Raw genomic sequence first — 27,497 nt, 5'->3', positions numbered from 1 at the left:
GAAAAGGAACTCTAATGTACAACTTGGTAGGACTCCAGGCACAAGAGGAAATGGGTTATAGCAGTTGTGACTGTGCAGAGCAGATGTTTTGGTTGGCCTGGCTATCAACCATCTGACTCATAATAAATTGTCAGTTCCAGTAAATTCCCAGTTTTCAATTACAGTAGGTAGGATATGAGAAAACAATGCCGTTTGGATAGTGTATTTAAAGTGGTTTTGATGGTAATTTTCATAAACAACTCCTACTAACTTTGTAAAAAGATTAAGGATCTTGGAAAGGCAGCAGCTGTAAACATTGAAACATGCATTTGAATGTAAAATGAGATTAATAGAAATGAAAACCAACAAATGGCTGTTAACACAGTGCTGATGCAATTGGAAACAGAATTTTAAGTTTTTCTTTGGAGTTTTGTGATACCCAAAGTGCTTTCATGAGGTATATGGGAGAAAAAATTCTAAATGCCTTCAGACTTCCATTTTCATCTCTTCTGTTCTTCATTTATATTTTCACATGGTCTCTTCCTCTTGAGAAAATGCATTCTTTTAAAAATGCATGCTTAAGGAACCTTTCCTCTGCACTGTGCTAAGTAGAATAACAGTGAATTAAAATCAAATACCATGAGTTTACTGTTTATGAAAAGTTGTATTTATTATTGTAAATTGTTGCTAGGTTTCGGTAATAGAAAAAAAAAGTATATGGGTTGAAAATGTCTAGATTTTTTTGTTGTCGTTCTTTTCTTACCATGTTGCTTTGGAAGTTTTGACAAGGATGAGGTTCCATTGTACAAAGTATTCTGTAAACATAGGAAACCCCTTGTAGTTCTTGAGAAAGAAAACTATTTTTAGTTTTAAGGGGTATATCCATTTTTTTAATGTTTGATTTGAATGGACATTTTCAGAAATGAAATATTTTTTAAAAAAAAGACATAGTAGCAAGGTGGCAGAAAGGCACCATGCAAATCTGTGTTGTATCTTTTACACTGCAATGTTCTAGTGGCTTGCTTTTTTTACTATCAGGCATGAGACTGTTGTGGAAAAATTAATAGGTGGGCAGTTTCACATGTTTAACTAATGATCTCAAGCATTTTTACATTCCGTTTTTAAACCTCAAAATTCCTGTGGCCCAGGATGAGTTCTCTGTTCAATTAAAAGTTCATTTTAATAATGCCTTCTGTAGAGTCTTGAGTAGAAAAACTTCTGTGAGTATAAAATGGCACTTTTATTATGGCCGTTCTAATCTTGAAATTTAATATTTATAGAAATTTGCCATTCTGCATTCTTACAAAATCAGTTTTTCTTGAATATAAATTTGTTTAATAAAAGCAACTATTGTATTGTAAGTTACATACAAATTATAAGACAAAAAAACGTGAATGCTTAAATACTAAAAAATGAGATGTGACTTTAGTGTGACTTTAGTTCAGCAGCCTCTTTTTTTTTCTTTTTTTTTTTCCTAAAAGGGTATAATATTGCCAAAGCATTTGGATGTCACTCTATCTTTTGAAGCCAGCTGAAAAACAAGAATAGAGGTGACTCTTACTGGCTGCTCTATTCAGATCTGGTCTGTTCTTTGATATAAATACATGTGCAGAAGTGGGAAAAGGAAAAATGCTGTCTGTGCAGGGTTTGATAAGAAGCATTAAAACAGTATTTGTCTTTGGACACTGTGGTGTAATGAAAAGATCTCAGCCCCTGTTCTGGGCACGTGGAATGGCCTGGTATTGGAAGGCTCCATCTTCTCACCCGATCACTTAAGGTTTCTATAGATGACTGGGACAGAGATCACTGAAAGGGTTAAGTTGTCTCTAACTGGCACAGACAACATCAAAAAAGTTTATTAGCTGTAAAGTTTTCCACAGTTTATCTGTAAGACATGTGGTTTTGGTTTGGTTTTATAAACGGCAGCTCTAACAGATAGACCAGTGTCAAATGCAGTTCTAGCAAGCAGCTTCTTCCATAAATAACAGAGGCTGAAAGGAATAAGTGGTATGGTGTCAGATAGAAGGGGGTTCATTGTAAATCTGTGGCCACCTGAACAATAAAGTCAAGCAGCTTCATGGTGTTACTGATCTGTGTCTTTTAAAACCTACAGGAATGCTGGTTTGGGGTCTTTTTTAAGTAACAATTTTCATTTCTCAGGGCTGAAAATATGCATCCATCTGAAAAGCGGTAGTTACAGAAGAATGCCAATTTCTTTACGTGGATTTCCATTGGACAGTAGCTGTATGAACATAACAGTGATTTGCTGGCAGCAGGAGTTGCAGTCATGTTTGTTGTGTGTATTTTTGTAAATGGAAAAAATATCGTGTCTCAATGTATTGCTCTTACTTCATATTTCATTTTACTGCAACTTAACATGAAAAGATACAGAGATGATTTATGTGGTTGTGTAGGTTTTTTTCCCCCTGGCATGAGTCTTCATATGAAGTTCACTAGTGAGCACAGAAAATAGAATGTAATATTACTGTATGTGTTAATGGATGCTCTAATGGCATTCACCTAATCTGTTTTGGAGTTGGGTTTTTCTGTTTCCTTGTTTTGACTTTGTTCAATCAGTAAGCACCTGATAGGATTCCAGAAACTGGTCTTACACATGGTGGTAAGCTGTGTGTGCACATCTACTTTTAGCACTAATAATAAATGCTAAAGAGGGGATTTACTGTCCAAGGCAGAGCTGGATGCAGCACTACAGGTGGGGTCTCAGCAGAGCAGAGTAGGAGGGCAGAATCCCCTCCCTCGTCTCGCTGGCAGCACTGCCTGAGATCCAGCCCAGGATCCTGTTGGCTTTCTGAGCTGCAAGTGCACGTCACAGGGTTACACTGAGCTCCTCATCAACCTAACCATTTTATGTACCTGTCATCTCTTGAAGAATGCCCATTAAAATAAAATCTTTTTAATTGTTATTAGCATTAAAAGGGTTGCTGTTCAATCTCTCTTAATAGTTCTTTTCGTTTGATTGACAATTAGCAAATTAATGGGGAAAAGCCAGTTAATGCTGTAGTCAGCTTCAGGATTGAAGGCTGTTCCTTATTTAATTTTTTTTCTTTAATGATGGAAATACATGAAATACTGGGGAAAAGGTCAGGGTATATTGTACTCTTAGGTATATTTTGTTATTTGTCTTGTTGATAAAGGTTTTGTAATCTGTTCTATTTTCTCTAGTCCAGATGATAGTAACACTTAAGGGAACATTTTGGGTCATGAGATCCTATCCATTGCTGTTACAGGCAGTCACATCCCATAATGCCATCCCTAAACTGATCACAGCAGGACAACAGCTATTGTTTGTGCTCACCACTCATATGGAGTGTGGTCCTGCGACTTAGGGTTAAAACCATGCTCTGATTTCCAGCCACAGTGTGCTTGTGACCATTTTACAGGCGGTTCTGAGAGCACAGTTTTATTTCATCTGTCACAAGTGAGCTGCACACCAAGGCAGAATTTAAGAAAACACTGTCAGCTCTGTCTCATTTTTCATCTAAGACAATTAGGCTTTTTTAAGACCCATTCTTCCCTGCAGCTTATCACTAAGTTTCTTGGCATGTAGTGTTCTGCACACAATAGCTGGTACACAGCTCGTCTCTCTGGACATTAACAGCCCCGGTCCTGCCAGAGCTTCAAATGGCACGAGATTGCCTTCCTGAAACCACTCAGCAGTCACTTAATTTTTTTGTTCTCCCCACACAGGGCAGGGCCTCCTAAGAATATTTAAGTGGTTTGCCTGTTCCTTCCTCACAGCTGCCTGTAGGACAGAGCATACCAGGGCACTCTGCACCATGTTGATCATGCTTTGAGTACATATCTTATTTCCTCTCTTATTTTTCTAAAACAGATAAAAACAAAGGCATCTTGGCAAGTTGCTATGTACATATGAACAAACATGTTGGAAGATGTATTTGTGAGCAGAAAGTGGCACCATATTATTTGCTGTCAGTGAAGGTGACTGTGCTGCTAACTGATTACTTTCTAACTAGAGGTCAAGAGCTTAAATGAAGTTGTGTGTGACAGAAATACACTTGTTAGTACTATATGTAATTTATGAATTGGAGGGACATCAGGTCCTAACCAGAAACAATTTGTTCTAGATGATCCCAAAGCTGTAACTGATTGTTCTGATTAAAGAAAGCCTCAACTGTGAATACAATAAGATTAAGTTGTATTTAGCATGCTGTTTTTTTTTTTCCTACAGTCCTGTCCTGGAATCTGCAGTCTTTGCTGAAAGTAACGCATAGGTTTAATTTGCAGGAAGCTGGGGGACAGTGACTTCTAGATAAAAATTTCCAATTGCAAAAATGTTTTTCATCCACAACAGGAGTTGAATACAAAACACTAGAAAGTTTGAATCCTAAACTACTTTGAAAAATAACAAACACAGAATTTGTGGTCATAACTCAGTGATATTACAACATTTTAAAAAATCCTTTGGCATTTGCTTCTGATGTCAAGCCAGGAATTCCTAAAAATGAAATCTGTATCTTTGCTGAAATTTATAGTTCACTGAATTGAAGAATTGTAGTACTGTATACTTCATAACTCAGTAATTTTATTCTGATACATTAAAGGAAATCAAGCAGATCAAAATATTTATTTAAAGTGCCAATATAGTAAGAAAGAATAAATTTGCAACCTGTTTTGCAGGGTTACAGTTTAGATTCCTCACTTAAGCATCTCCTAAATAAGTTTGTGTTTGACTTACTAGTTCTTATCTGTAAGCTTTTAAATATTCAGTTTGTTATTTACCATTTTATATTGTTTTTCTATGTACAGGATGTGAATGAAGACCCTGGAGAAGATGTTGCACTCCTCTCTGTTAGTTTTGAGGACGCCGAAGCCACTCAGGTTTTTCCTAAGCTGTACCTCTCCCCGCGTATTGAACAGTGAGTGAGAGGTTTTCTTCTGGAATGTTTATTCTACTTCATCTCAGCACTTTTCAATCTTTTTCTGATATGTGTGATAACATACTAGGTGATAACATACTATTGCTTTAAATTGCTTAAAGTTATAGTGGTTGCTTTGAGTGTGTGTGGTGGAGAAATGATAGATCTTCTCTCAGCTAGTTTTGTTTGTATGTGATATTCTTGTAGCATCACAATCTCTGAAAACCATGTTTGTCCTTTCTTGTGGCAATATATTTTGAATGCCTTCTATGGTACAACATAGTGATAGCTTTTGTGGGGGGGAATCTTTAATTGTTTTTTGTTTTGGGAAGGTAAGTTCTCTATATAAACATAATATATTTGAATAAATTATTATTGTAGAAGCTAAAGAACTTGGTTAACTTTTGGAATTTGCAGCTTTAGTAAATTACTTTTTTCAGGAGAATATCTGAATATTTCATTTTAAGAGCATTGAACCTTACTGATGTGTTTACCAGTTGGCACATTGGCTGAGAAACGGATTTTTACCTCTAAAATGGAAGACTGGAGACTAAAAATCAATCTGTTTTCATTAAATTTCATTTCTTCCTTTTCTGAAATTGAAAATATTTTAATGCTTCTCCTTGTCTTCAGTATTTCAGTCTTGTAATGCTTAAAAAAATAACTATGTTAGACTTTTCAGGAATACCACATTCAAACTGGTGTAGCATTGTTTCAGTGATGCGTTTTAGCTAATAGGGCAGTTGACTTTCCTCTGAACTGGTGATGACTCTTCTGTGCAGAGGAAAGATGGGAAATACTGACTACCGCAGTTTTATAATAACTAGGACAAAGTTTGTGTGAGTGAAGAAACATGATATCTTGACAGATAACAGAGTATTGATCTGGATGAACTCTTGGATGCAGTTTAGAAAATAAAAACCAGAATTTGACTTAGATAAAGACATAACACTTCTGAGATACTTTAACAAAATGTAGGTTGCATGTGCATGTGCAAACACATAGATAATGTGTTTAGTAGCTTTCACATTTTCATATTTTTCATTAATTCATTCTTTTTTGTCAGCATCAGTTGAGGGAATAATTGTAGTCAAATATGTAATTATCCTTCTATGTTCCAAAGGATTCTTTTTCTGAACTCTTAAAAGCAAATGGGCTACCATTAGTTTCCATTGTATTTCCAGCTGCAGTCACATGTTGATGGTGAAGTATGTTTCAGGCCACCCAGGTATATCTGTCTAAATCATCCACGAGCTAATGAATACGTTGCATATTTTCCCACTTTCAGCAGTATCTTCAGAAAGATGTTAACCTCTTGATACCTAGCAGAATAGTACAAAGGAAGTCTTTGTCTGCCTAAAAGTATTGCATTTTCTCTCAGTGCTCTAAAGAGCATCTGATTTTAGATGTGTGATGTAGAGCGAGACATCAGAAAGATACTTGAGTGGTATTGGTATGTAGCTGACATTCTGGTGTATTTATGGCTTTTGTCATTTATAGCTGATGCAGTCATGTTAAAATCATGCCAGTAAACCCTGGAGTTCTGTGCCACACCTTGTCACATAATCTGTGTGTTGAGATTGAGATACTTATCTCATCTAAGTCAATCTGTTTTTCTGCATTTGTAACATTTTCATCACAGTATCTAGGTACTGATAATGCATAATTACTGAAGTTGCTTGTGAGCTGTTGCACCTCGCTTTATGCTACTGGCTACTTCGTACGTGCCATGAAATAATGTATGGGTATGTTTTCAGTGTTGGTAAAATTGTGTTTTAATTGCAAATATACAGTTCTCTCTTGTTCTTTCCCGAAACCAATCTCTGCTGTGTTTAGCAGGGGCTGACAGTCTAGATATTTAACCTCCCAGTGTTTGGGAACTGAAGCAACAATGTGTACTTCTTTCTACTTTTTGCCAAAAGTATAAAAAGCCTCAAGAACCCTCAGGATTAGTTTAATGACTTGAGGCCATGGCATGTTACATTTGAATTGTGTTCTGCTTATAAAGATCTTTCCTGCTGCTCACAGTAATTGGATCTACAAAAGCCATGTAAGCAAATCACCAGTGTATTTTTTCTGTGCAGCGGATTTTGAGGTGTTCCAAGTAATAGTTGATAGTTCCCAACATAACATTCCCAAGAACTCAACAAAATGTGAAAAATACCAAATTCCCACAATTATTTTGCTAACACTAAAATGAGTTCACATTAGGAAGAATGAGCAAACAGGAATAGCATTTTCCTGACATATGAAATAACATTTCAGGTTTGTAGAGCAGTAAGAGGAAAAGGGCCTGTTTGTGTAAAGTGAGTTGTCGCCTGCTTTCCCAGGAGGTTTCATTGCTCTTGTGCTGTGCCATATAAACACACATTCCCACATTGCCCTTTCTAAAAATGATACATACACACTGATCTTGTCAGCAAATTTGAGTCCTAGGAATGTTAGTATAGGTTTTTGCTTTGAAGGGTTTTGGTAAAACACATTTGCTCTATTTTTTTTAAATTGATAGTAGGTATAATAATACTAAGCACTTTGCTTAGTATTATATAATAATACTATGCACTTTGTCATAGACTCTGTAAGAGAGATTTCCAAAATCAGGGAAGTGTCCAACTTTTAGATTTGGGGTGAAGATGTTAGTACCCTGATTGGCTTGAAAAGGTTCACATATTGAAGCAGCAGGTAGAAATCCAGTGGAGTTGTGGCTCATTCAAGTCACTATTGGTGCTTTATTGGCTTGTATGGTGTGATGTCTGGCTGCAAGAGTGTCCAGTGCAGTTGTTACAATCAACCAAATCCACATTTAGGGATGGGAATTACCTGTATTAATTTGTAAAAATCTCATCAATAACTATTCATTACAATACCTAGTTTAATTCTTTCGTTAATACATGCTAATTTGAAAAGTTCATTTTGATACTATTTGTTCAAAACACATTAACAGCAACTTTTAATGTTTCCTTCATTTGAAATCAGTCACTTAAAAAGCTTATATTCCATAGTTTTAATAATTCTTCTGACTTTTTATTGCATAACAGATGCCAATAGCAGTTGCTTTCAATTATTTCAAAATTAGGCCAAGATAAAAAGAAACATGGGATTTTTATGAGATATATTTGTTTTTAAAAAACTACCATCTTTACTGTAGTATCATAGAAAACAGTTTCTGCACACTTCTGTAGGAAGTGGTAAGCTGAGAAACCACACAGACTGACCACACAACTTGAGAGATTGGTGCTTGTCAGCATCCATGAGTGTGTCCCCAGCTCATCCTTCCCTTCCTCCCACCTCAGGGCAGGGGACTTGCCTCAGGATGCTCTCCATCCCCTGCTGTGAGCTGCTGGGCTTTGGGAACAGGGTCATACAGCTGAGCTAGGTAGGCACAGCCATGCTCTAGGGCATGGTAAGGACCTGCTGGGATATTTATCCTTTATGTCTCTGATGCATTTCCATGAGTGATTCATAGTGGCTCTAAACCTGTTGGTAGAAAGCATCTTGTTGTTCAAAATTGCCTTTCTGGTGAAAGTATACTAGGTACTCATATGGGATGGAAATCTGTAATAAAGAAAGCTACCCGTTACATCTTTGTTTCTCATTTATTAAAAGTCATTAGACACTAAATCCAAAGAATCAGTGCAGGATTGAACAGCTGATGTCTAAATTAATGATTAAAAATGTGTGTCAGCATACTACACATGAATGTGGATCAGAAGGTTTTGGACTTTTTTCTTAAAAGAAATAAATTCAATGTATGTAGTTTTTTTTCTTTCTTTCGTGAGTCATCCATGCTAAAGAATATAAAAATGGGTTCATCTTGGTTCACATTTTAAGAAAAACTATATTAGGGTAGAAACACTGTTGCTCATTGAATGCTGTGTTCCCTATGTTCACAGAAATAATCTTGCAATAAACACTGTTGTCCTGGAGGGCTTTTCTCTGATAAATACAGACGTGAATATGCTAAGAAAACCAGCTGTCAGTAGAAGTTGTTTTGCTTAAATGGATCAGGCTCCATGCTTTGGGGATTGAAATGGTCGTTTTTTACTGGTCTGGGAGCTGTGCCAGAGGGTTCTTCGTGACTGAGGGTGGTATGCAGAGTTCGGTGACTGCATTTAACCTTCCCATACAGGCAGGGGAGAATAACAAGAACCTGATCTGAACTCTCTGGCTTTGAATGTTCCTGTATGTTTTTCACTGATGGAAGAAAAAGTTGAAGACAAAATGAAACGTGTGTTTGCTTTGATGTGTTTCCTGTCTGTTACTTGTGTTTTCTGCTGGGAGCTGGAGGAGGAAAACCATAGAATATTACCCATTTACTGCTGAGTACTGCTTCTTGCTATGTTTGAGACACAGGGGAGCTGTTAAGGCCATCACCTTTGAAGTTGGCATGCCATGCTGCCTCCAGTAGAAGCCTGCTGTTTCAGACAGATTATGAATACACAGTCAGTAAATGAATGGTTGGGCTTAGGCCTTTTTATATATCTGCTTTGTAGAAGTGAGAAGATCTTCAATTTGGCATACTAAAATGTGATTATTCTTGTGCATCGATGATTTCAGTAGAATTGTTAGTAGTCATCCACGGCAGTTCATGGCTTCTTCAAATCCCTTTGCGGACATGGGAAGCAGAAGGAATGGCAGCTGCTTTGCAGAGTTTCCTGTTCCATGAGGCTTTGTTTGGTCAGTGCATCAGACATATTTACTGCCTGCTGTGTGTGCCATGCCCCCATCAGCCAAGGCTTCAGAAACTATAGCTACTACCATAAACTGATTGCCAGCCTAGCACTGCTTTGTACTCTTCTTGTGTCCACAAAATAATTGTTTTGCTGCTACCAGCTTTTGATGGCATGTTGACAGCTTCAGAAGAGATCAGGACAGACTGGGACTGGCAGTCAAAGCAGATTGACTTGTACTTCTATTCCAGGTGTTCAACTGTACTGATTGTTCTTTTTTTTTCTTTTCTTCCCTCTGAAGCTGCTATAGAGCAATTAGTGAAAATAGTTGTAGGAGAGCTAAGATTATGTGTCCATCATCTAAATGGTGCTTTAATGCTGGATATGTTAATGCTGTCTTTAAATGGCTCAGTTAGTGAGATTTTTAAGTCAGTTAAGAGACTAAGCAATTAGACCTATTTGTCGAGGTATGAAGTACTTGAGGCAGTTCAGTGGGACCACTTCTGTTGCTAGGTAATGAGGTACCAGTTTCCCTATATAGGAGATATGGGACAGTTTTTGGTCTGACATACCTTTTGTGGCAATCGAGAGCTCACTGTTGCCTGAAGTCTCAGAGCAAAACTTAGAGCTGAGTATTGGGAAGGGTTTGTGTCTTCCAGAGGTTTTGTCAGGCTCTGAGTGTCACCCTGTATGTTTAAGGTTCTGTAACGTGATGGTGCAGGGAGTATTTTTACATGATATATCAAGCACTTTATCACTTAAAGTATTTTCTTGTATGGTTGAAATATACATATAGAAAAATTCATTAGTAAAAGATCACAAAAGAAAATGAAAACATGATTCAACACAGCCCTCTTCAACTCCCTTTGCATACTTCTGACTAGGGTAGAATGGTTACAGAAATTTCATAAATTTTAAATCCATTTGATTCCTTTAGATAATTGAATCTCTCCATTAATTTGTTGCCCTTTTTCACTTGTACACATGTAATTTATTTCAGGCTACCCTAATTAAACATCCAGTTCTGTATCATGTTAGTTGTCATGTGCTATGAGTATGCCACCTTTCATTGTAATAATCTGTGTTTCAACACAGGAATTTCTAAGTGTCATTATAAAGCTGTACTCAACTAAAATATCTTCCTCAGGATTTTATTGTGATATTACTGCCTCTAGGCATGTTTATCCACCTACAAAGAGCGATAATAACGAAAAAACAGAACTTTTGAGGGGACATCAGACATTATTCATTAAGGTGTTCTTAATTCTTTACTGTTGCCCATATGTTTAGACTTGTATTTTTTTACAGTGAGATTGTTAAAAGCACTTTTAATTAGTCAAAACTAATTGCTGTCATCTTCACTACTAGCTAGGTCAGTACTTAGTATTTTTGAAATCTTCCTCTCTATCTGCAATAGAGGTTACTTTATAAATTACTTTCTTAGATTGTGTTTATTTTGATGCTGAAACTCATTTCAGGAACAAAAGGTCCTGAAGAACTCTGGACCAGTGGTATGGACAGTTTCAACTCCTTGAAATGTTTTCTGTAACATTAATTAGGCTGACGAAAGAAATTTGTAGGTTTCATCTTTTTATTGTGTGTCTTTTGGTATGGCTGTAATAGGGTCTGGTAACAGGGGTTAAATGTTAACCTAAACAATTACTGACTAGGTGTTTCTTCAAAATGCAATGGATAAATCTGGTTGAGGTAAAATTCATATATAGGGGAACTTGGAGTTTTTCTGGGGCAAATTTATTTTTCCTTTCACTGATAACATCCTGGTGTTAAATTCTGCTTTTTAAAAAAGGGCAACAGTTAGATACAAAGTTAGATTGCTGGAAATCACAATTGAAGCAGTAGTTTTTCTGTTATTAAACAGACTTAATTCCAGAGACTGCCTCCTTGGAGTTAAATTGCTCTTGCAGAGGCAAAGTGCTTCAAAGTTACTGACAGCATGAAATTTTAAAATTACCTGACAAGTTTGAGGCTTCTGGTAATTTATCAGTAAATCTAATCATAGAATCATTTAGGTTGAAAAGTATCTTTGAGATCATTGTGTTCAAATGTGAACTCAACACTGCCAAGTCCACCATGTCCCTAAGTACTACATCTGCACATCTGTTAAATACCTCCAGAGGTGGTGACTGCACCACTTCTCTGGGCAGCCTGTTCCAGTGTTTGGCAATCCTTTAGGTGAAGAAAATTTCCCTAGTATGTAAACTTCCCCTGGTTCAAATTGAGGCCATTTCCTCTTCTCCTATCACTTGTTTTTTAGAAGAGGCTGACTCCCACCTGGCTGCATCCTGCTTTCAGGTAGTTGGAGAGCAAGATAAGGTCTCTCCTGAGCCTACTTCTCCCTAAACTGAACCACTTCAGCTCCCTCGGTTGCTTCTCGCAGGATTTGTGCTCCAGACCCTTTACCAACTCCTTTGCTCTTCTCTAGACTCGCTCCAGCACCTCAATGTTCTTCTTGTAGTGAGTGACCCAAAACTCCACAGCAGTTGAGGTGTGGCCTCCCCAGTGCTGAGTGCAGAGGGACAGTCACTGCCCTGGTCCTGCTGGCCACGCTGTTTCTGATATAGACCAGGATGTCATTGGCCTTCTTTGCCGCCTGGACACACACTGGGTTGTGTTCATCTGCTAATGACCAGCACCTCCAGGTCCTTTTCCACTGGACAGCTTTTCAGATACAGTTCCCCATGTCTCTAGTGTTTCAAGAGGTTGTTGTGACCAAATGCAGGACCCAGCACTTCACCTTATTGCACCTCATGCTGGCCTCAGCCCATCGATCCGGCCAGATCCCCTGCAGAACGTTCCTGCCCTCCAGCAGATCAGCACTCCCACCCAACTTGGTGTCATCTGAAAATTCAAACAGGGGCACTTGATCCCCTCGTCCAGATCATCAGTAAAGATTTTTAAACTGGACTGGCCCCAGTTCTGAGCCCAGGGGAGCCCCACTGGTGGCCAGCTGTGAGTTGGATTTAACTGCATTCACCACCACTCTGGCTTGGCCATCCAGCCAGTTTTTTACCCAGTGAAGACTGCACCTGTCCAAGCCATGGGCTGCTAGCACCTCCAGGAGAATTGGTAGGAAGTGATGTCAAAGGCTAGTCAGTGACAACATCTGCAGCCTTTTCCTTGTCCACAGGGTCACCCTGTCACAGAAAGAGACCAAGGTGATCAAGCAGGACCACCTTTCATAAACCCATGCTGGTGGTGCCTGATCCCCTGATTGTCCTGCACATGCCATGTGGTGACACTCAAGATAATCTGCTCCGTGACCTTTCCCAGCACAAGGCCTAACAGGCCTCCTTCTGATCCTTGTTGTAGATGGCCATTACATTTGCTGATGTCCAGTCAACTGGGACCTCCTTGGTTCTCCAGGACTGCTGGCAAAGGATGGAAAGTGGCACAAGCAGGTCATGGAAGGTTTTTCTTTCAGATCAGAGCTAAAATTTAGTTGTTCTACTGTATTCATTCTAACTGGGTAATAATTACCAAAACTGTCAAGCAGTAGTTAAATGAGTTAATTAGAATCTTGGCAGAAAATGCAGTGGGTATGGAAAGGCACATTTATTCAACAGTTATGAAAACTCAGATTTCCTAGAGTACACTTTGAACCCACTTTTGTTGCTGCGTGGGTATTTTTCCCAGTTCTTGATGTAAATGCAAACCCACCACTACAGAACGTGGTATCTTAACAAAGTGTGCTTTCTTGATGTTGATTTTTGCATATTTGGGATATGGGGTTTGCTTTCTGAATATGGTGATCAAGCCATTTGTTTTCAGAGAACTTCATTCTGATTGTGATCTGCATATTAGTGTTCAGTCTTCAGACTCTTTCTATTTTATTATTTAAAACAATTAACAAAACTTCAACTACTGTTTAATGCTGGCTTCCAAATGGCTGTATTCAGTTGGTACAAATCTCTGACCACTGGAAAGTGAAAAGTTAAGGATTTTCAGATACAGCCTGTGACAAGTGTGAACACAGACTTAAGTTGTGTGTGAAAGACCTCAGTTTTGATTGTCTCTGTTGTCTTCTCCCTCTGCCCCCCATCCCCCCACAGGGGAGAGCTGGTAGTTCCTGCTAGGAGCCACATTCCTGTTACTGATGTTCCAGGAGGAAATGTGGCTGTACAGGGAGCATGAATTGAGGAGTATGGCAGAGGAACTGAGGAGTGTGGGGAATCTGATGGGCAGGAGAAAGAATATAAAGGGAGGGGTCTTGGCCCCACTGTTTGCGTGATAAAAGATGGTAGTGCACTCTTTGACATTACCAGAAGGGCTGGTTCCCTGCCAACTTGTCTCTTTCCCATGCACTTCTTGGACCCACAGTACTACTAGGTATCATCTCTCAATTTCCTTTGCTTTCTGCTCCCCATATTTCCTCCATATAATCAGTGGCATTTTAAACTTGATGCCTTCTTGAAAGGAACATTAGTACCTCCTTAAATATCCATTGTAGGAAGATGCCATTTTCCCAAAATATATCATGGCTGATTTTTAAAATGTGACTACAGAATTTCTGGGGGTTTCCTTTTTCCCAATTATTGTCAAGAATGTGGTTCATTGTATTGCTTATCTTATTTAAGGCATATGAGACAGTCACAGTCTGTCCAGCTACTTAACTGCTACAAGCTGCTTGGCTGATTGTGACTGTACCTACCTGGAGAAAATGTATAAAATACATTATCAAAGGTGAGACTTTTTTATTGAACAGTCTTTTCTTAGATAAGTCTTTTCTTGGGTTCCCCTTCAGGAATATTGTGCTTCTTTCCTAGGAACTTTACTCTGAAGAGTCCCCTTAAAAACCAAAAGGATTTGTTGAATTTTGAACCTGGCACATGCATCCTCTACCAATACTAAACTTCAGCTATGTTTAAATGAAAGTGCAGACTAGAGGCAACAAATCATATGACTATTGTGTTAATGAATGGGACTCTTTTTAGGTATAGTTTGGAAAAACACACTTGTGTGTCAACAAAGAATATTACAGAATTTAAATGAGAGATCTTGTGTGTGATATTTAGAATGTGCATGCAGTACGTGTCAAATAACCCATGGAGGAAGACAAGCTAAATTTGGCAAGAACTGAAAATTAAGATGATGAAAGTGTAGATTCTTTTTAGTTGAATTTTAAAACTAAATTCTTTGAGCTGGTTTCTGGTCAGGGGCCACTAAAAATAAATGGAGAAGAAACTTCATCCGTTTAACAATTTCAGTGGGCAAAACTCTGTTAGTACTGAAGTTGCAGCCACCGCAGTGCAGTGGAAAAACCTGTACAAATAGAGCGAAACAATTCTGCTTGCAGATATTTGCTGCTGAAGCCAATGAAAGGGCTGTGCTCTTCTGTGTGGTTTAGTGATGTCAAGCACTACTTGCTGGAGGCAGCTGCGCTACTGCAATGCTTTCCTGACCTTAAATAGCCTATATGCTGGGTAATGCAAGTGTTCAAATATAAATACAGGGCACGTAAGGACAGAGGGAGGCCAGAAAAGCCATCGAGGCCCCTTCCCTCCCCTGAGTTAGTCAGTGTCTTCCTCAGTATTCTTCTCTTCTGGTATTTATCCAAGATATTTACAAAACCGTTCAGACTAATTGTTCCCTTGTGTTGCCTCAGTACTGTTTATTCCATATGTTAAGTACTGCGTGCGAAGCAGTTCTGCTCTTCAGTGTGGCTGCTGCTTGCTTTCCTTTCCTTTTCCTTTCTTTGAGGTTGCCTTTGATATTAACCCAAACAGTTGTGCAACCTCTGTCTGTCCTGGGAAGCTGTGTGTGCCCACTGCTTTTCCCTGGACCTCTCCACGCAGGCAGGGCTTTCTGGGACATTCTGTAGAGGTAGTTCCTTCAGGTCATGTTTTTGGTCGACTTCCCAGATTTATTTTTTCTTTTTTTCTTTTGCTCTGTAATGGGAAGATGGTTAGATGACATGATGTGTAATTATGTAGTGATCCTCCTAATTTGTTCCATAGCTCAAACATTGTGTTTCTTTTGTGCCTGTAATGAATGTGTAACTTGCTTTCTACCTCCTCAAATCCTGTTGTTTTGAATTGGTGCTCTTGTTTTTGTTCATTTACCTATCGCTTAGGTTTCTCATACTGCCTTCCATTGGGTTTTTATTTCTTTACATTCCATCTCAATTTCCTGGTTTCTCTTTTGGCCGTTAGTTTTCAGCTCTGCACACATCTCTGAAAATTTGTTTTGTTTTTGAGAAGTGAGGCTTTGTTTTTTGCATGCCAGGTAACAGTTTTCCTGCAGTTGACATAGAAACTGCAAGGAGAGTAGAATGATGAATGTACATCCTGACAAAGCAAATCTTGTTTAAAGTTTTAGTAACATTTGATCTATAAAAACCTAGCAGCCCTTTTAATTGTGTGATACAAAGAATCGCTGCATGTCCAGAACAATCATTTAGTGTTGTCTACAATTCCAGTGCTTTTGTTGTCCTTAATTTTAAAGTATTTTAACATTGGCGTTTTAAACTCTGTTTATTTTACTTTTTTAACATTATTTCTCTTCAGAATTAATTGCTTTCATTTATGAAAGGAGGGAAACCTTCAGGATTTTTATGCAACAGTGAAAGCAAAAACATTTCATTATATTGTATTTATCTACATATAATTGAAAAAAACTTTTTTCCCCTTTGTGACAGTATTCTATTTAGACTACATGTCTCAGCACGAAAAATATGATATTTCTCATTACAATGAATTTCTGTACTGTCTTTTCATAGTATGGCATTAACATTTTGGAGGTCACATCAATTCATAAAATGCACCAAGTGCCTTAAACCAGAATAGCTGAAGTGGTTTTGTAGGAAATTCTTTTGCAGCAAGTAAGGGGTAGTTCTCACACCAGAGTTATAGAGCTCTTTGTTGCAAAGGAACTCTGAATCACCTGGGCCAGCTTCCTGCTCAGCACGGGACTGCCACCAGCACTAGTTCAGGTTTTGTGTTGCAGTTTGTCCGTGTCTTGAGCACTTTCCAGTGGAGATCCTTCAGGCTCCCTGAGGAGCCAGTCTGCTGCTCTGCCACCGTCCTTAGGAGAGGACCTCTTCTCAAAGTCCAATCTGAGACTCCCTAGGCCTCAGGTGTCCCAGTCCTTGGAACATGAATGTCCCTTCAGACTGAAGCTGTGCAGTAGGTCATAGCAGTATTGCACGGTGTCATTAGCTGTGTGTCATGTACTGCAGGGTGGAAGCAGAGGCTTTTTGGTGAGTCTCATCCTGTTTCTCCAGCAGCAGGGATGGGTGAGTTCTCAAGGACATATTGCTATCCAAGATTTGTTCTGGCTGGAGGTCATGATGAGCTGGTAGAAAGTTAAATTAAGTTCTTCTCTCGCTGCTGTCATAGTGCAGGGATAGCATGAGGAACAAGGGCATGAGTTTTCTGCATTCTGACAAGTATCACAAATGCATGGTCCTTTTGGACTAGCTGGTGCATGACGTAAATTAGAGCAGTGCATTGGACCCCAAATATTGAAGAAGTTGGGTCAGAATATGGGTGGCATTATGCCTTGCAACACCAAGGCACATAATACTGGGAAATATCTTTAACTTTATTCTTTTGGCTCTGTGTACTGAAAGCTTCAAGTTGCCTTTTCAATACACAGATGCTAATTTGTATTTTCCTTTCTTAATTTCATATACTATAGCAGAATTTTCAAAAAAAGTAAATAAATACCCTGAAATAGAACACTAGTCATTAGCAGTGAATGATCCTGGCAATGCGACTGGCATTACTGAGTGCTTTACACATACAACTGAGTACACTTAAAATGTTAGAAAAAGGATAGATTTATCCTGATTTTGTTTGTTATACTAATGCTGTGAAAGTCTAGCATTCTATTTTTGTTCATCCACCAATCTGTTCAGCATATTTTGTTTAATAGTTTAATGGTAGAGTCTATATGCAACCACCCATGTTACATCAGACTCTGCAACTGGAATGTTGTTTACTTTTCACCAAGGCAACTCCCTGTTTTTGTTAATTAATATCTAACAAGGTCCTACAGCTGACTCCCTTTAAAGTCAGGAATGTAGGGGTGTAGAGGGTTTATAAGCACACTGTGCTAGCAGCAGTGTCTTTTGTACAAGTGACCTGTTAAAGGACATGGTTTAGGATGGCTTTTTTCATTTTTATGTGTGTGGATATTCTTTTATTCTTCTGCAGTTTTCTTGGGCAGGTTATGTTTGTACTGCACGTGCGTGCCCCTTTACATGGTGCCATGAAGTTATTCTCTTAAGCCACAGAAGGAAACTGCCAAACTTTGTGGGAGAGTCTTCTGCACCATTCTCTCACCATTCTTCGGGGGACTAAAGGAGAACTCACGTTTCTGACATAGTCAAATTGACAGCAGTGGTTCATGTCTAAAATGCATTTTATTTTTCTTATTTTTGACAACAAGACATCCATTGCATGTCTCAATTACCACGGTACCAGAAAGGATTTTTTTTTGTTAAGTGTTAAGGAGTTTTATCCAGGCTTGATTTGAAAATATGCAAGGAATACAGAATACACAATTTCCTTAGTGCTATTCTACTGATAAAATAGTTTACCGTCTTTTAATTGGAATATATGTTTTTGCAAACTTTAATGTGCTTGTCTTGTTGGTACCCTTCTGGAATAAAATGATACCAGATGCTGTCACGATGTGTCAATGTATCCATGTGTGTCAGAAAGACTTCATATTTGGGAAACTAGAAGCAAATAGAGACTCCCTCAGATAATCTGTACCAGATAAATGTTGCTAGATTTAGAAATGTCTTCTTTCTTTTATGGTCAATTTTTTTAATGCAAAATTACTTCTCAGTTACCCTCCTCAATTAAAGCCCTGCCTTAACTTTCTAGGCAGTCTTGAGGCTATCCACACTTACATGCACTGATACAGATTCCTATAGGATCTCCACTGGTGTTATTTGTGCTATGTCCTCTAAAGAAATGGAAATTTTAAAATTCAGAATGTGTAGAAGCACTATTTTTTCCACTATGAAAAAGATCTTTTTAATAATTTGTTATGTTTTTGAGCCTCGACCCCACCAGTGTATCTCGGTAACCTAGTGATAAATTGATAATGCAGTTGGCAAGCTGATTAAAATTGTATCTTCGGGCAGGCAGAAAAGACCTTTTAATTTAATTCAGTCCTTAAAACCTGTAAAAAATACTGGATTCTATTTTAAGAACAAGTAGTAGGTAAATAGTGTTCCACCCAAAATCTGCCAACTACTGATTGTGTTCTCTTTTTTTTTTTTTTTTTTTTCCTTAAGTTCTTTTGTTGTAGGAGGACATCTTGGCAAAGCTTCACATATGTGGTTAAGTGCTTGCTGAGCCACAAGCAAATAATACTGTACAGTTAAGCATTTCTTCCTGCATCACCAATTTCTATTCTCTTGGGCAACAGGAGTTCAAATCTGGGCAAAGATGACAGGCATAGACCTGTCTGATTGGATTAATAACATAGAAACTGTTGTTAGCCACCATAGTAATATTTTACAGTTGATCTTGTGGTTTCTCAACCCAGATTTTGGTTTTATTATACCAGCAAATAGATCAGTGGATAGCTCTTCAATCCTAAAGGACAAAAGGAGAATTATTTCAGGTTTGGCAGATCCAAATTCTGCTAAAGGAGGTGAAAGAGGGTATGTGGAAGCCTGAAGGGCAGTGATGACTCAGAGATGACTTCCAGTATATTGACTATGGGGGATTTCTTTTTAAATGCTCTATCATTTTTGCTTGTGTGGCATTTTCAGGCTCTTTAAATGCCTTTGTTTGAAAATAAGAAATAATTACTTTGAGGAAGTATAAGTTTTCCAGTCAATATGTTCATTCACACCTGGAATGGAGGAGGAAGTAGAATTATTTTGCTTATCACTTGGATATTACAGTAAAAAGGTTTTTGAATAAATTTATTTAATCATAAAATCAGTGCTCTACAGGGAAAGTCATGGGTTTTGTTATGTGTTGCTACGGGAGTGACTTCAAATTTTTCCTTTGTCATAACTTTTCAAAAACTCATGTAGTGTGTAATGAGTAGTAGGATCTATATTTTGGATTGTGCCATGAAATTGAATGCATGTGAAAAATCTATCTGTGACTTAAAATTTGCTTTTCTGTGCATTTGTAGTTGTCATAAAGTGACAAACATAGCTAAGACTGGGGAAGGTAAAGCTGTGTGAGAGGAACTCAGGGCACTTTTGGGAAAGTAGTTCTGAAATTCAGGCGATGATGTTCAAGGAGTTTTGAACTCATTTTACAGTGAGGGTGTAGAGCAGGTTGCTCAGGGAAGTTGAGGATGCCCCATCCCTGGAAGTGTTCAAGGCCAGGCTGGATGGGGCTCTGAGCAGCCTGGTCTAGTAGAAGGTGTCCCTGGCTGTCCATGGCAGAGGGCTTGGAACCAGGTGATCTTTAAAGTCCCTTCCAGCCCTGTTATGATCCTGTGATATGCCTATTTGTCATTTCTTACACTTGTAACATGGCATGCAGTCAGTTCTCCTCAGAATACTGCAGTAGGCCTTGATAAGATCAGTTTGTAATTTTGTACATGCATTGTGAAGTCTAAATCTTTAGGAAGTAAAAAGACAAGTCTCTTTTGGAAATTAATTTGATCCTTTGAAGTTACTGCAGTGTCTGGGCAGTCTTGATGCGGTACCTGCTGAGGAAACATGCACCTTGATTAGGATACCAGTCACAATGACAGTCAGAACTGTGGCTATTTAAAACTGTTTTATGTAGAAAATATGCAAATTATTTGGTTGAATTAAATGTTGGGGAAGAAATATCTCTTTCATTTGTCTAGCTTTAGTAACATAAGGAAAAGGGAAAACAGTATACAAAGTGACACAAGGAGGGAGAGTTTTGGGTGTGGGGGCTTTTTTTCAACAAAAATAAATAAAGTTAGAAATTTTTTAAAAACAAACCGTAAACTGCATCTTGTTCTGTTAACTAATAGAAATACTTTTTGGAAAGTATTTTTTTCCCCAACTAGGAGCTTTTGCTATTTTATTCTCCAGATCTTTTGGAGTTGTCCATGTTTCATCTCCCCTTTAATGTGTATTTACATTGTGGGAAAGATGAAAATACCAGGTCCAGATTATTCATTAGAATTGAGCAATTCTGGGGTTTCCTGGTAGACAGATAGTAGAGTGCTGGATTTTCAAGGCAAAGTACGAAATTTTAAATGAAAATAATTTTTGTATCTTTGGGATTATGAAACATGTACCCTGAGACTTGATGAATAATAGTGCATAGTCTGCTGTTCTCCAGGCATCCCTTGCTTTTACATGTACTGCATTTTTATCTCTTCTTGCAAAGTTAGGAAATCAGAGCATGGACAACATAAATTTCAACCTTTCCCAGCATTTGGTTCAAAGAGCTACAATTAGCTACTTTTAGGCCTGGCCAGATTTGCCTCCATGCTCTTCAGGTTCTGAACTAATTAGATACTGAATAAATGCAGGGTTCCTTGAAGGCTAGATGGCCTTTTCCAAGTACTGGCAACAGCTTTGGACAGGTCACTTTTCCAAAGTAGATCTCCAAAGAGAAAGCAATTTGAAGCAGGTGTTACACAATCCATAGGAGGGTAAGTTTGACATGTAAAGACCTGGGTGTCTTTCTTTTTTCCCAACTAATACATGGATTTTGAAGTCACTTACTTAGGCAATAAGTCTGTGCATTTCAGATGCTATTTTTTATGTGTTGTCACGTTGAAAGATGAAAATTAGATGTTTCCCAACCAATTTTGTCTTTCATGCTCTGAAATTATGTACAATGCCAATCATATTAGAAACTTATGGATGTGCTAAATCAGTTGGTAACAGTTGCATGTCACAGGTTTGGCAGTCTTGAAGAATAGAAAGTGGTGACTTAGTTGCAAGGAACAATCTAGATATTAGTATGCAGTACTTGAAAAGTTTGTGATGTATATAACCATGACCTCCAGCCTCTTCAGTAATACTATTGCAATTGCTAATTTCTAACAAAAAGCTCCTCTCAGGTAGTCAGGTCAGTCAGAGCAGAGATGCAAATCATTTCTGTTTCCTTAATGTTTGAGAAGTGTGTCTTTGTGTAGCTCAGGTGCTAAAAACAAGCAACACAGTTTTTCAGGAAATCTGCTTCTCATAAAAGGATGAGATAGTTCCATTCTTCTTGACCACTTCCACCTTTCAGCACAGGATTCCAATGTAATTACAAATCTGAAGTGTCTCAGATGGTGACACACACACCCCACACCCCCCTTGCCTCTAGCTTACACAATTCTCAAATAGTATCCACCTTTCAAATCTTTCTTTAGTGTAAACTTGAAGTGTCTTCTTTTTACCCCTTTGGTATTCTTTGTTTTCCTAAACTTGTTTGTGCTTAAACTTCCAACCTGTATTCTTTCACAGTAGGAAATTTCTGGTAACTTACTGCTAGGACATTGGCAGTATCTTAGCATCAGTTCAACAACCTTTTACAGTGCTATGGGGTGACAAGTTAGTAAGAAAGGGAAGGCTGGGGAATCTGTTAATGATTTTTTTTTTTTGTCTGATTTGGATGTAGCAAAAAAATGGAATGGTAGTTTAGAAATAGGTTAGCTGTCTTTTAATTCCTCATTAACAGACCTTTGGATTGATTCTCTCTCCCATGCTGTAATTCTGACAAATCTTGTTTTATTTGATCCCAGTGAAATAGCCAAGGACTGATTTGACTGTAGCTACTGAATTTATCTCCCATACTTGGACAGACTTTCTGTGGGCTTTTCTCTTAATTTTGGAGGGCTCATATGAGATTGTTCTGTTGCTGCTGTCTTATGTAATGCTGTTTCATGGACTCTGGATTTCAGTACTGAGATGTGCTACATGAAGTAAATTGGACCATCTAGGTACGCTTGCTAATACTTTTACCTCATTCCATTTAGTAAAATGACTTCAAGTATCAAGTTTGCATTATAACTCTCCCAAACACCAAACAAAGGAGAAGAACACTGTATCAAGTCAATGCTTGTCTTTGTCTTCCTTTTCTCTCCCCAAGCCTGTCAAAAAAAAGATTAAACAGAGGTAGCTGTATCTCATCACCCACATCTCTGCTCTATGCTGCAGCAGCTGGAAAACAAAGAGCACACAAATAGAATCAAGCAGCAGCATTAGCTAATTACAAAATTTGTTCAGTAACAAAGGTAAGAGGCCTTAAATCAAAACTCCAGCACAGCGTGCAAGTGGATCTTCACTAGTGTGTGAGTGCATCCCTACATCACGGCCATATTTAGGGGATGGGGTTTGCTTGTGTAGTGGTGCATCCCACCCACACTCCTTTCCAGGGACAGCTTGTCCTCCTCCCTTGGATTCTTGCAGCTAGCCATACCTGTACACAGGGATATCTCTGTGTGCAGCAATTTGCTGGTGGTGGCTTTAGGCTAATTGTGTCCTTACTTGACTCCACCTACTCTGAGAAGTTTGACATACCCTGTTTCCCAAAGTAAATAGCATTTGGGGTTTGGTTGTTTTGTTCATACTGTTTCATCCCCACAGAGGAATGAAAGGGCCATTTTGTAATCTTCATTCTCAGTTTACTTCCTTCAATCTTCTCCTAAACCTCATCACATTAAGTGTTAGTGTTTCAAGTTCTCTTTCAAGCACATGCCATCCAAATCGTGGTGGTATGTGAAATGTCATGTTAGGCAACTGTTGATATTGTCAGAGGGATTGTATGTTAAGCTGGGGTGGGGAAGGTAGCACGGTATGTTTTGCAGAGCTGTGCATTTTTAAAATCATCGTGATCCCTGGCATATCACTTGTACTTGCAGAAGAGGGCAGGGTCCTACATCTTCAGATGGGGTGTTTTTCCAGATGTTCCACCCAGCCTGAGTTCATGTCAGACAAGTCAGGTCATTGCTGCAGAGCTATTGAAGTTCTCCAAAGAGGATCTTTATTTATTTGAATGTTTCATTTGTTTCATTAAATCTAAAACTCTTTGAAGGTGTACTACATTTTACTGATCACAAAATTAGTTACTTTAAAACCTTCTCTGAAAGAAAAGAAAACTTAGCCATTCTAAAGTTCTGCCTTTTTCTCCCCATTAGTTCAGGTTACTCTAACAACTACTTCTACTGCAATTTTAAGACAACACCATCATTTAAATGATTTGTATCTACTTTAATCACATAATACTGTGGCAATCCTTTTAATTTTTTTATGTAAATAGAGAGATACATGTTTGTGATTAAAATTTTGCACTTCAAATTGCCTTGCAGTATCATCTAAATATGCCCCCCCACTAGAAAATCACATGGATGTGCAAAATGATAACAAAGTCCATAGAAACAGGGCTAGCACATGTGATATTTTGCCCTAAGAATTCTCCAGCCCTAAGCCATTGGTGGCTGAGGAAATCTGATTCATATGTAATCCTGAATGAGTTTTTCTTTTGTGTACTTGTCCAGCCTACCCTTTGCATACATATTGCAACAGGGAATTTCACAGCTCCACTACATCTTGCATGAAGATGTCTCTCCTTTGAGTTTTGAAACTAGCTCTTCCTGTTAGCTTGGTATAAAGCTGGCCACTACACTTGTATTGGAAGAGACAGCAACTAGTCAGTGCTTATTCACATTTTCAACATCACTCATCATTTTATGGTAATCAGTCTTCTGTCCTCATTTTCTGCTTTCCAGACAGAGTTGTGCTGCAGATGAATTTCTACTTCTTTCCTCATGATCCCATACTTCTTTTTGTTTCGACTTTTTATTTTGTGCTGAGTTGACTGAACTTTGATCATAACCCCAAGAGCAACTGAATGCTTTGGTGCCCATTTTACATTTTTGGTTAGGGCTGGTTTTTTTCTGTGTGTATCACTTCATACTCATCTGTGTTAAATCTCTTTTTTACTGTCACCCAGTTCCTCTGCTTCAAAGCCTGTTCATTACTCTTCATAGTTGGAGTTTATTTTGACAACCCTCAATAACCTGTCATCCCTGAACTGCCACCTGGCAGCTCACAGGTTTGTCAGGTCATTTACAAACATTTTAAACAGCACAAGTCACTAGTGAAGCCTCCTGCTGACTTAACCCCACTGTTAGAGCTAATTATTTACTTAGACTTCTTAGCGACTCTTTCTAAGAGCTGCTGTAGATGTGAGAGACAGGGCTACCCCTAACTGCGAAGGAATCAGTGCAGCTTTTACACAGTGCCTGTGTAAAAAAACCCAGCTTTCATCATGTCTTTGTCATTTCCACAGCCACCTCCCTTGACTTGGTTTTATCTGAGTCAAAAACCTTAGTTTTGCTCTGCTTCAAACCAGTGGTGATGATTCTGCAGGTACAGATGGCTCTTGGGCTACTGTTTGCTAATGTTAAATGATCATTGAGTTCTTGTTTATGGTGTCCATCATCAGTTCTGCAGAGAGCTTGAGATGACCTTCATTGATGATCAGTCTTTGGGCAGCCCTATGAGAAACTAAAGGAAAGTTTAAAAAAGAGTATGCAGAGCTACATTTAGGAGTATCCTCTGCACTCACCAAATGAAAACAGTTTAACCTGCAGTGACTTGTGCTGGAGGGCTTTTGTCCTGCAAGAGCAGACTACCCTTGCGTAACAGACAATTGTTTTACAGTAAATCGGTAGTGAATCCAATGGTGAGTAGCTTTTGCTAGAAAATCTTGGTAAACAGAACCCACTGAAAACAGGTTCCTGGTTGATTTTTTTCCCTTTTCAACATATGAGAGCAGAAAAATCTGCTCAGAGTTTTCTGAAAAGTTAAGTGGTGGAAAAAACAAGAGCAACAAGGACACGTACCAATACATCTTTCTTTATGCAATGTTTTTTATACGGCATTAGGGTTGGACCTTTCCTAACACATGCATTTTGCATTAGATTTTAAAATTCTAACTTAAGAAGTGGTGGTAAATCTTCCATATTTTCTGCTGTACCCTGAACATAGGCAAGTTTCCATCACCTTCTGGTATTTTGACTGTTATTTTCCTTGTGTTGATTCATTCATCTTCTTTTCCTACCCACTAAGCAAGATTAGTAAACTTGCTGAGAAACTACCAGAAATTCTAGAGCCTTTTCTATAACACAAATTCCCAGCTTCAAAAAAAACAAAAAGTATAACCCAACTGGCTGGGGGAATCTTTTAAAATTCACACCCTGTGGGTACTGCCCAAGAAGAGAGTCATAAACACACATCTTAAACTATAAAGATTAATAGATTCCTGCTCTGGATTATTGAGGAAAAAAAAGGTCATATCTCTAAACTTAGGCTAAAATGCCTTTGTCAGATGTTTTCAGTGATATTAAGCAACTCCTGCTTTCCAGTAAAGCTGGGAGCTGGGAGACCAAGCAACCTTTGAAATTTGCTGCAATTGGAAATTGCCTCATGTTTTCCATTATAAATATTTTTCTTTTGTTTCTTGTATTTAAAAGATTTTCAGTTGCAGGCTGAGGTTTTCCATATGAGATAGCTGTTTCAAATGAGTCCTGTTTTGAAGCTTCCTTAGGGCTAACATGTTTGCTTTACTGATTCAGTTTCCATCCCTCAAGAAGCATCAATATTTTTTTCAGTGACAGTGTCAAATTATACCTTCCTTTGACACCTCAGGTTTAAAGAACTTTTTATGGACTTTTTCTTTTGAGTATGCACCTGTGTGCACTAATGGTAAAGAAAGTGGATTGCTAGTGTTGTGTTGACACTCCTGGGGTTGTGGTTAAGAAGGCATTTGTAGAAGCTCTTGGAATGGTGGTTTTGGCAAATTATTTACCTAATGGGATGGATTTTCCTATGCTTGTTCTTATTCAGGAAGTGTCTGAGGAACACTGTCCTTTCTCTGAATTGCATATGCAATGTGAATTTAATCAGTTGATTTTCAGTTTTTTGTTTAAGCTTTCAGGTTAATCAATGGGATTGGTTTGGGGGTGGGTTTCTTGGAATTGCTATCATTTTCTGCATAGAGCTTGAGGTTTTGGCTGTTTTCCTGATGATTACCTCTGCCAAGGACTTCAGTTTCTCCCTAGATATGTTGTGTGATGGGAAATTTGGGTTATTTTTTAATCTGGCTTCTAAGAAAATTGATTTTGTTTGCTGTAAAATTAATAGGATCATGTTATCTGTAAGTACAGGTATCTGTCATTTTTGTCCTGCTAACATTTTTGAGTCTGCTGGTCAATTTGAAAGAAAAAAAAATTGCAGAAAGATAGAAGTCTCAAATATGGGGAATTCACATTGTTTTTATATTCCCATGAATATAACCACTAAGAAGAGGAAGATACTGTTACTTACACCTGAAGGAAAGGCTGAAGCCCCTCTGTATTCAGTGCTGAAGCTCACTTCAGTATTCAGTGAGCAGAGAGTCAATATGGGAGAAAGAAATTATGAATATTCTAATCTTAGGAAGTGCTTCAATTAGAATTCATGCCTTATTAAACATCAGGTGAAAAAAGCCTCTCTTCAGTCAAGATTCCTCTCCTGAATGCATGCTCTGCTATCTTGCAAGGCATAAACAGCATTTGAAGCTTTTCATTTGGCAAAGGCATTTAGGACGTCTTTCCAGTGTGGTTTCTCTGATGTTTGTAAGGACTGAACTCCTGCTGTGCTGTGGCTTTAACACAGCCCGTGTAAAAAGTCAGTCTGACACATTGTACAAGTCCACTGGAAACCAGACTTTGTCACTGTGCTGCTCACCAACTTCCTTCTTGCTTCTCCTGCGAATAGTCCTGATTCTGCAAATATGGAGGGGTAAACATTGACTGGCAGGCAGTCAGGAATAACAGAAATACAGAGATTACATTTGTGGAATAATACAGCTGATGTTTACATGCAGGAAACTCATAAAGAAGTAATTCATCAACCTTTATTAGGTCATGTCCATATTGGTATGACATTAACGTTGGTAGTGTTGTGTTGTTATAGCACGTGTGCACAGGAGGATTAAATTACTGCAGATGTGTGAACCAAAACTTTGAAATTGTGATTCTTTTG

General features: G+C 38.3%; 1 protein-coding gene across 1 annotated transcript in view; it reads left to right on the top strand.

The window, feature by feature from the left end:
* The window catches only part of BABAM2 (BRISC and BRCA1 A complex member 2), a 161,181-nt gene that overhangs the window by 82,838 nt on the left and 50,846 nt on the right, over positions 1 to 27,497 (top strand). The window contains exon 7 of the mRNA XM_058021747.1: positions 4,768 to 4,877. Within this exon, the coding sequence (XP_057877730.1) occupies positions 4,768 to 4,877 (110 nt within the window). The remainder of the gene's footprint in view (positions 1 to 4,767; positions 4,878 to 27,497) is intronic.

This window comes from Melospiza georgiana, chromosome 3 (genome assembly GCF_028018845.1).
Source record: "Melospiza georgiana isolate bMelGeo1 chromosome 3, bMelGeo1.pri, whole genome shotgun sequence".
NCBI classification, from domain to species: domain Eukaryota; kingdom Metazoa; phylum Chordata; class Aves; order Passeriformes; family Passerellidae; genus Melospiza; species Melospiza georgiana.
The sequence above is the reverse complement of the archived record's forward strand: the minus strand, read 5'-3'. Positions and strand labels throughout refer to the sequence as shown.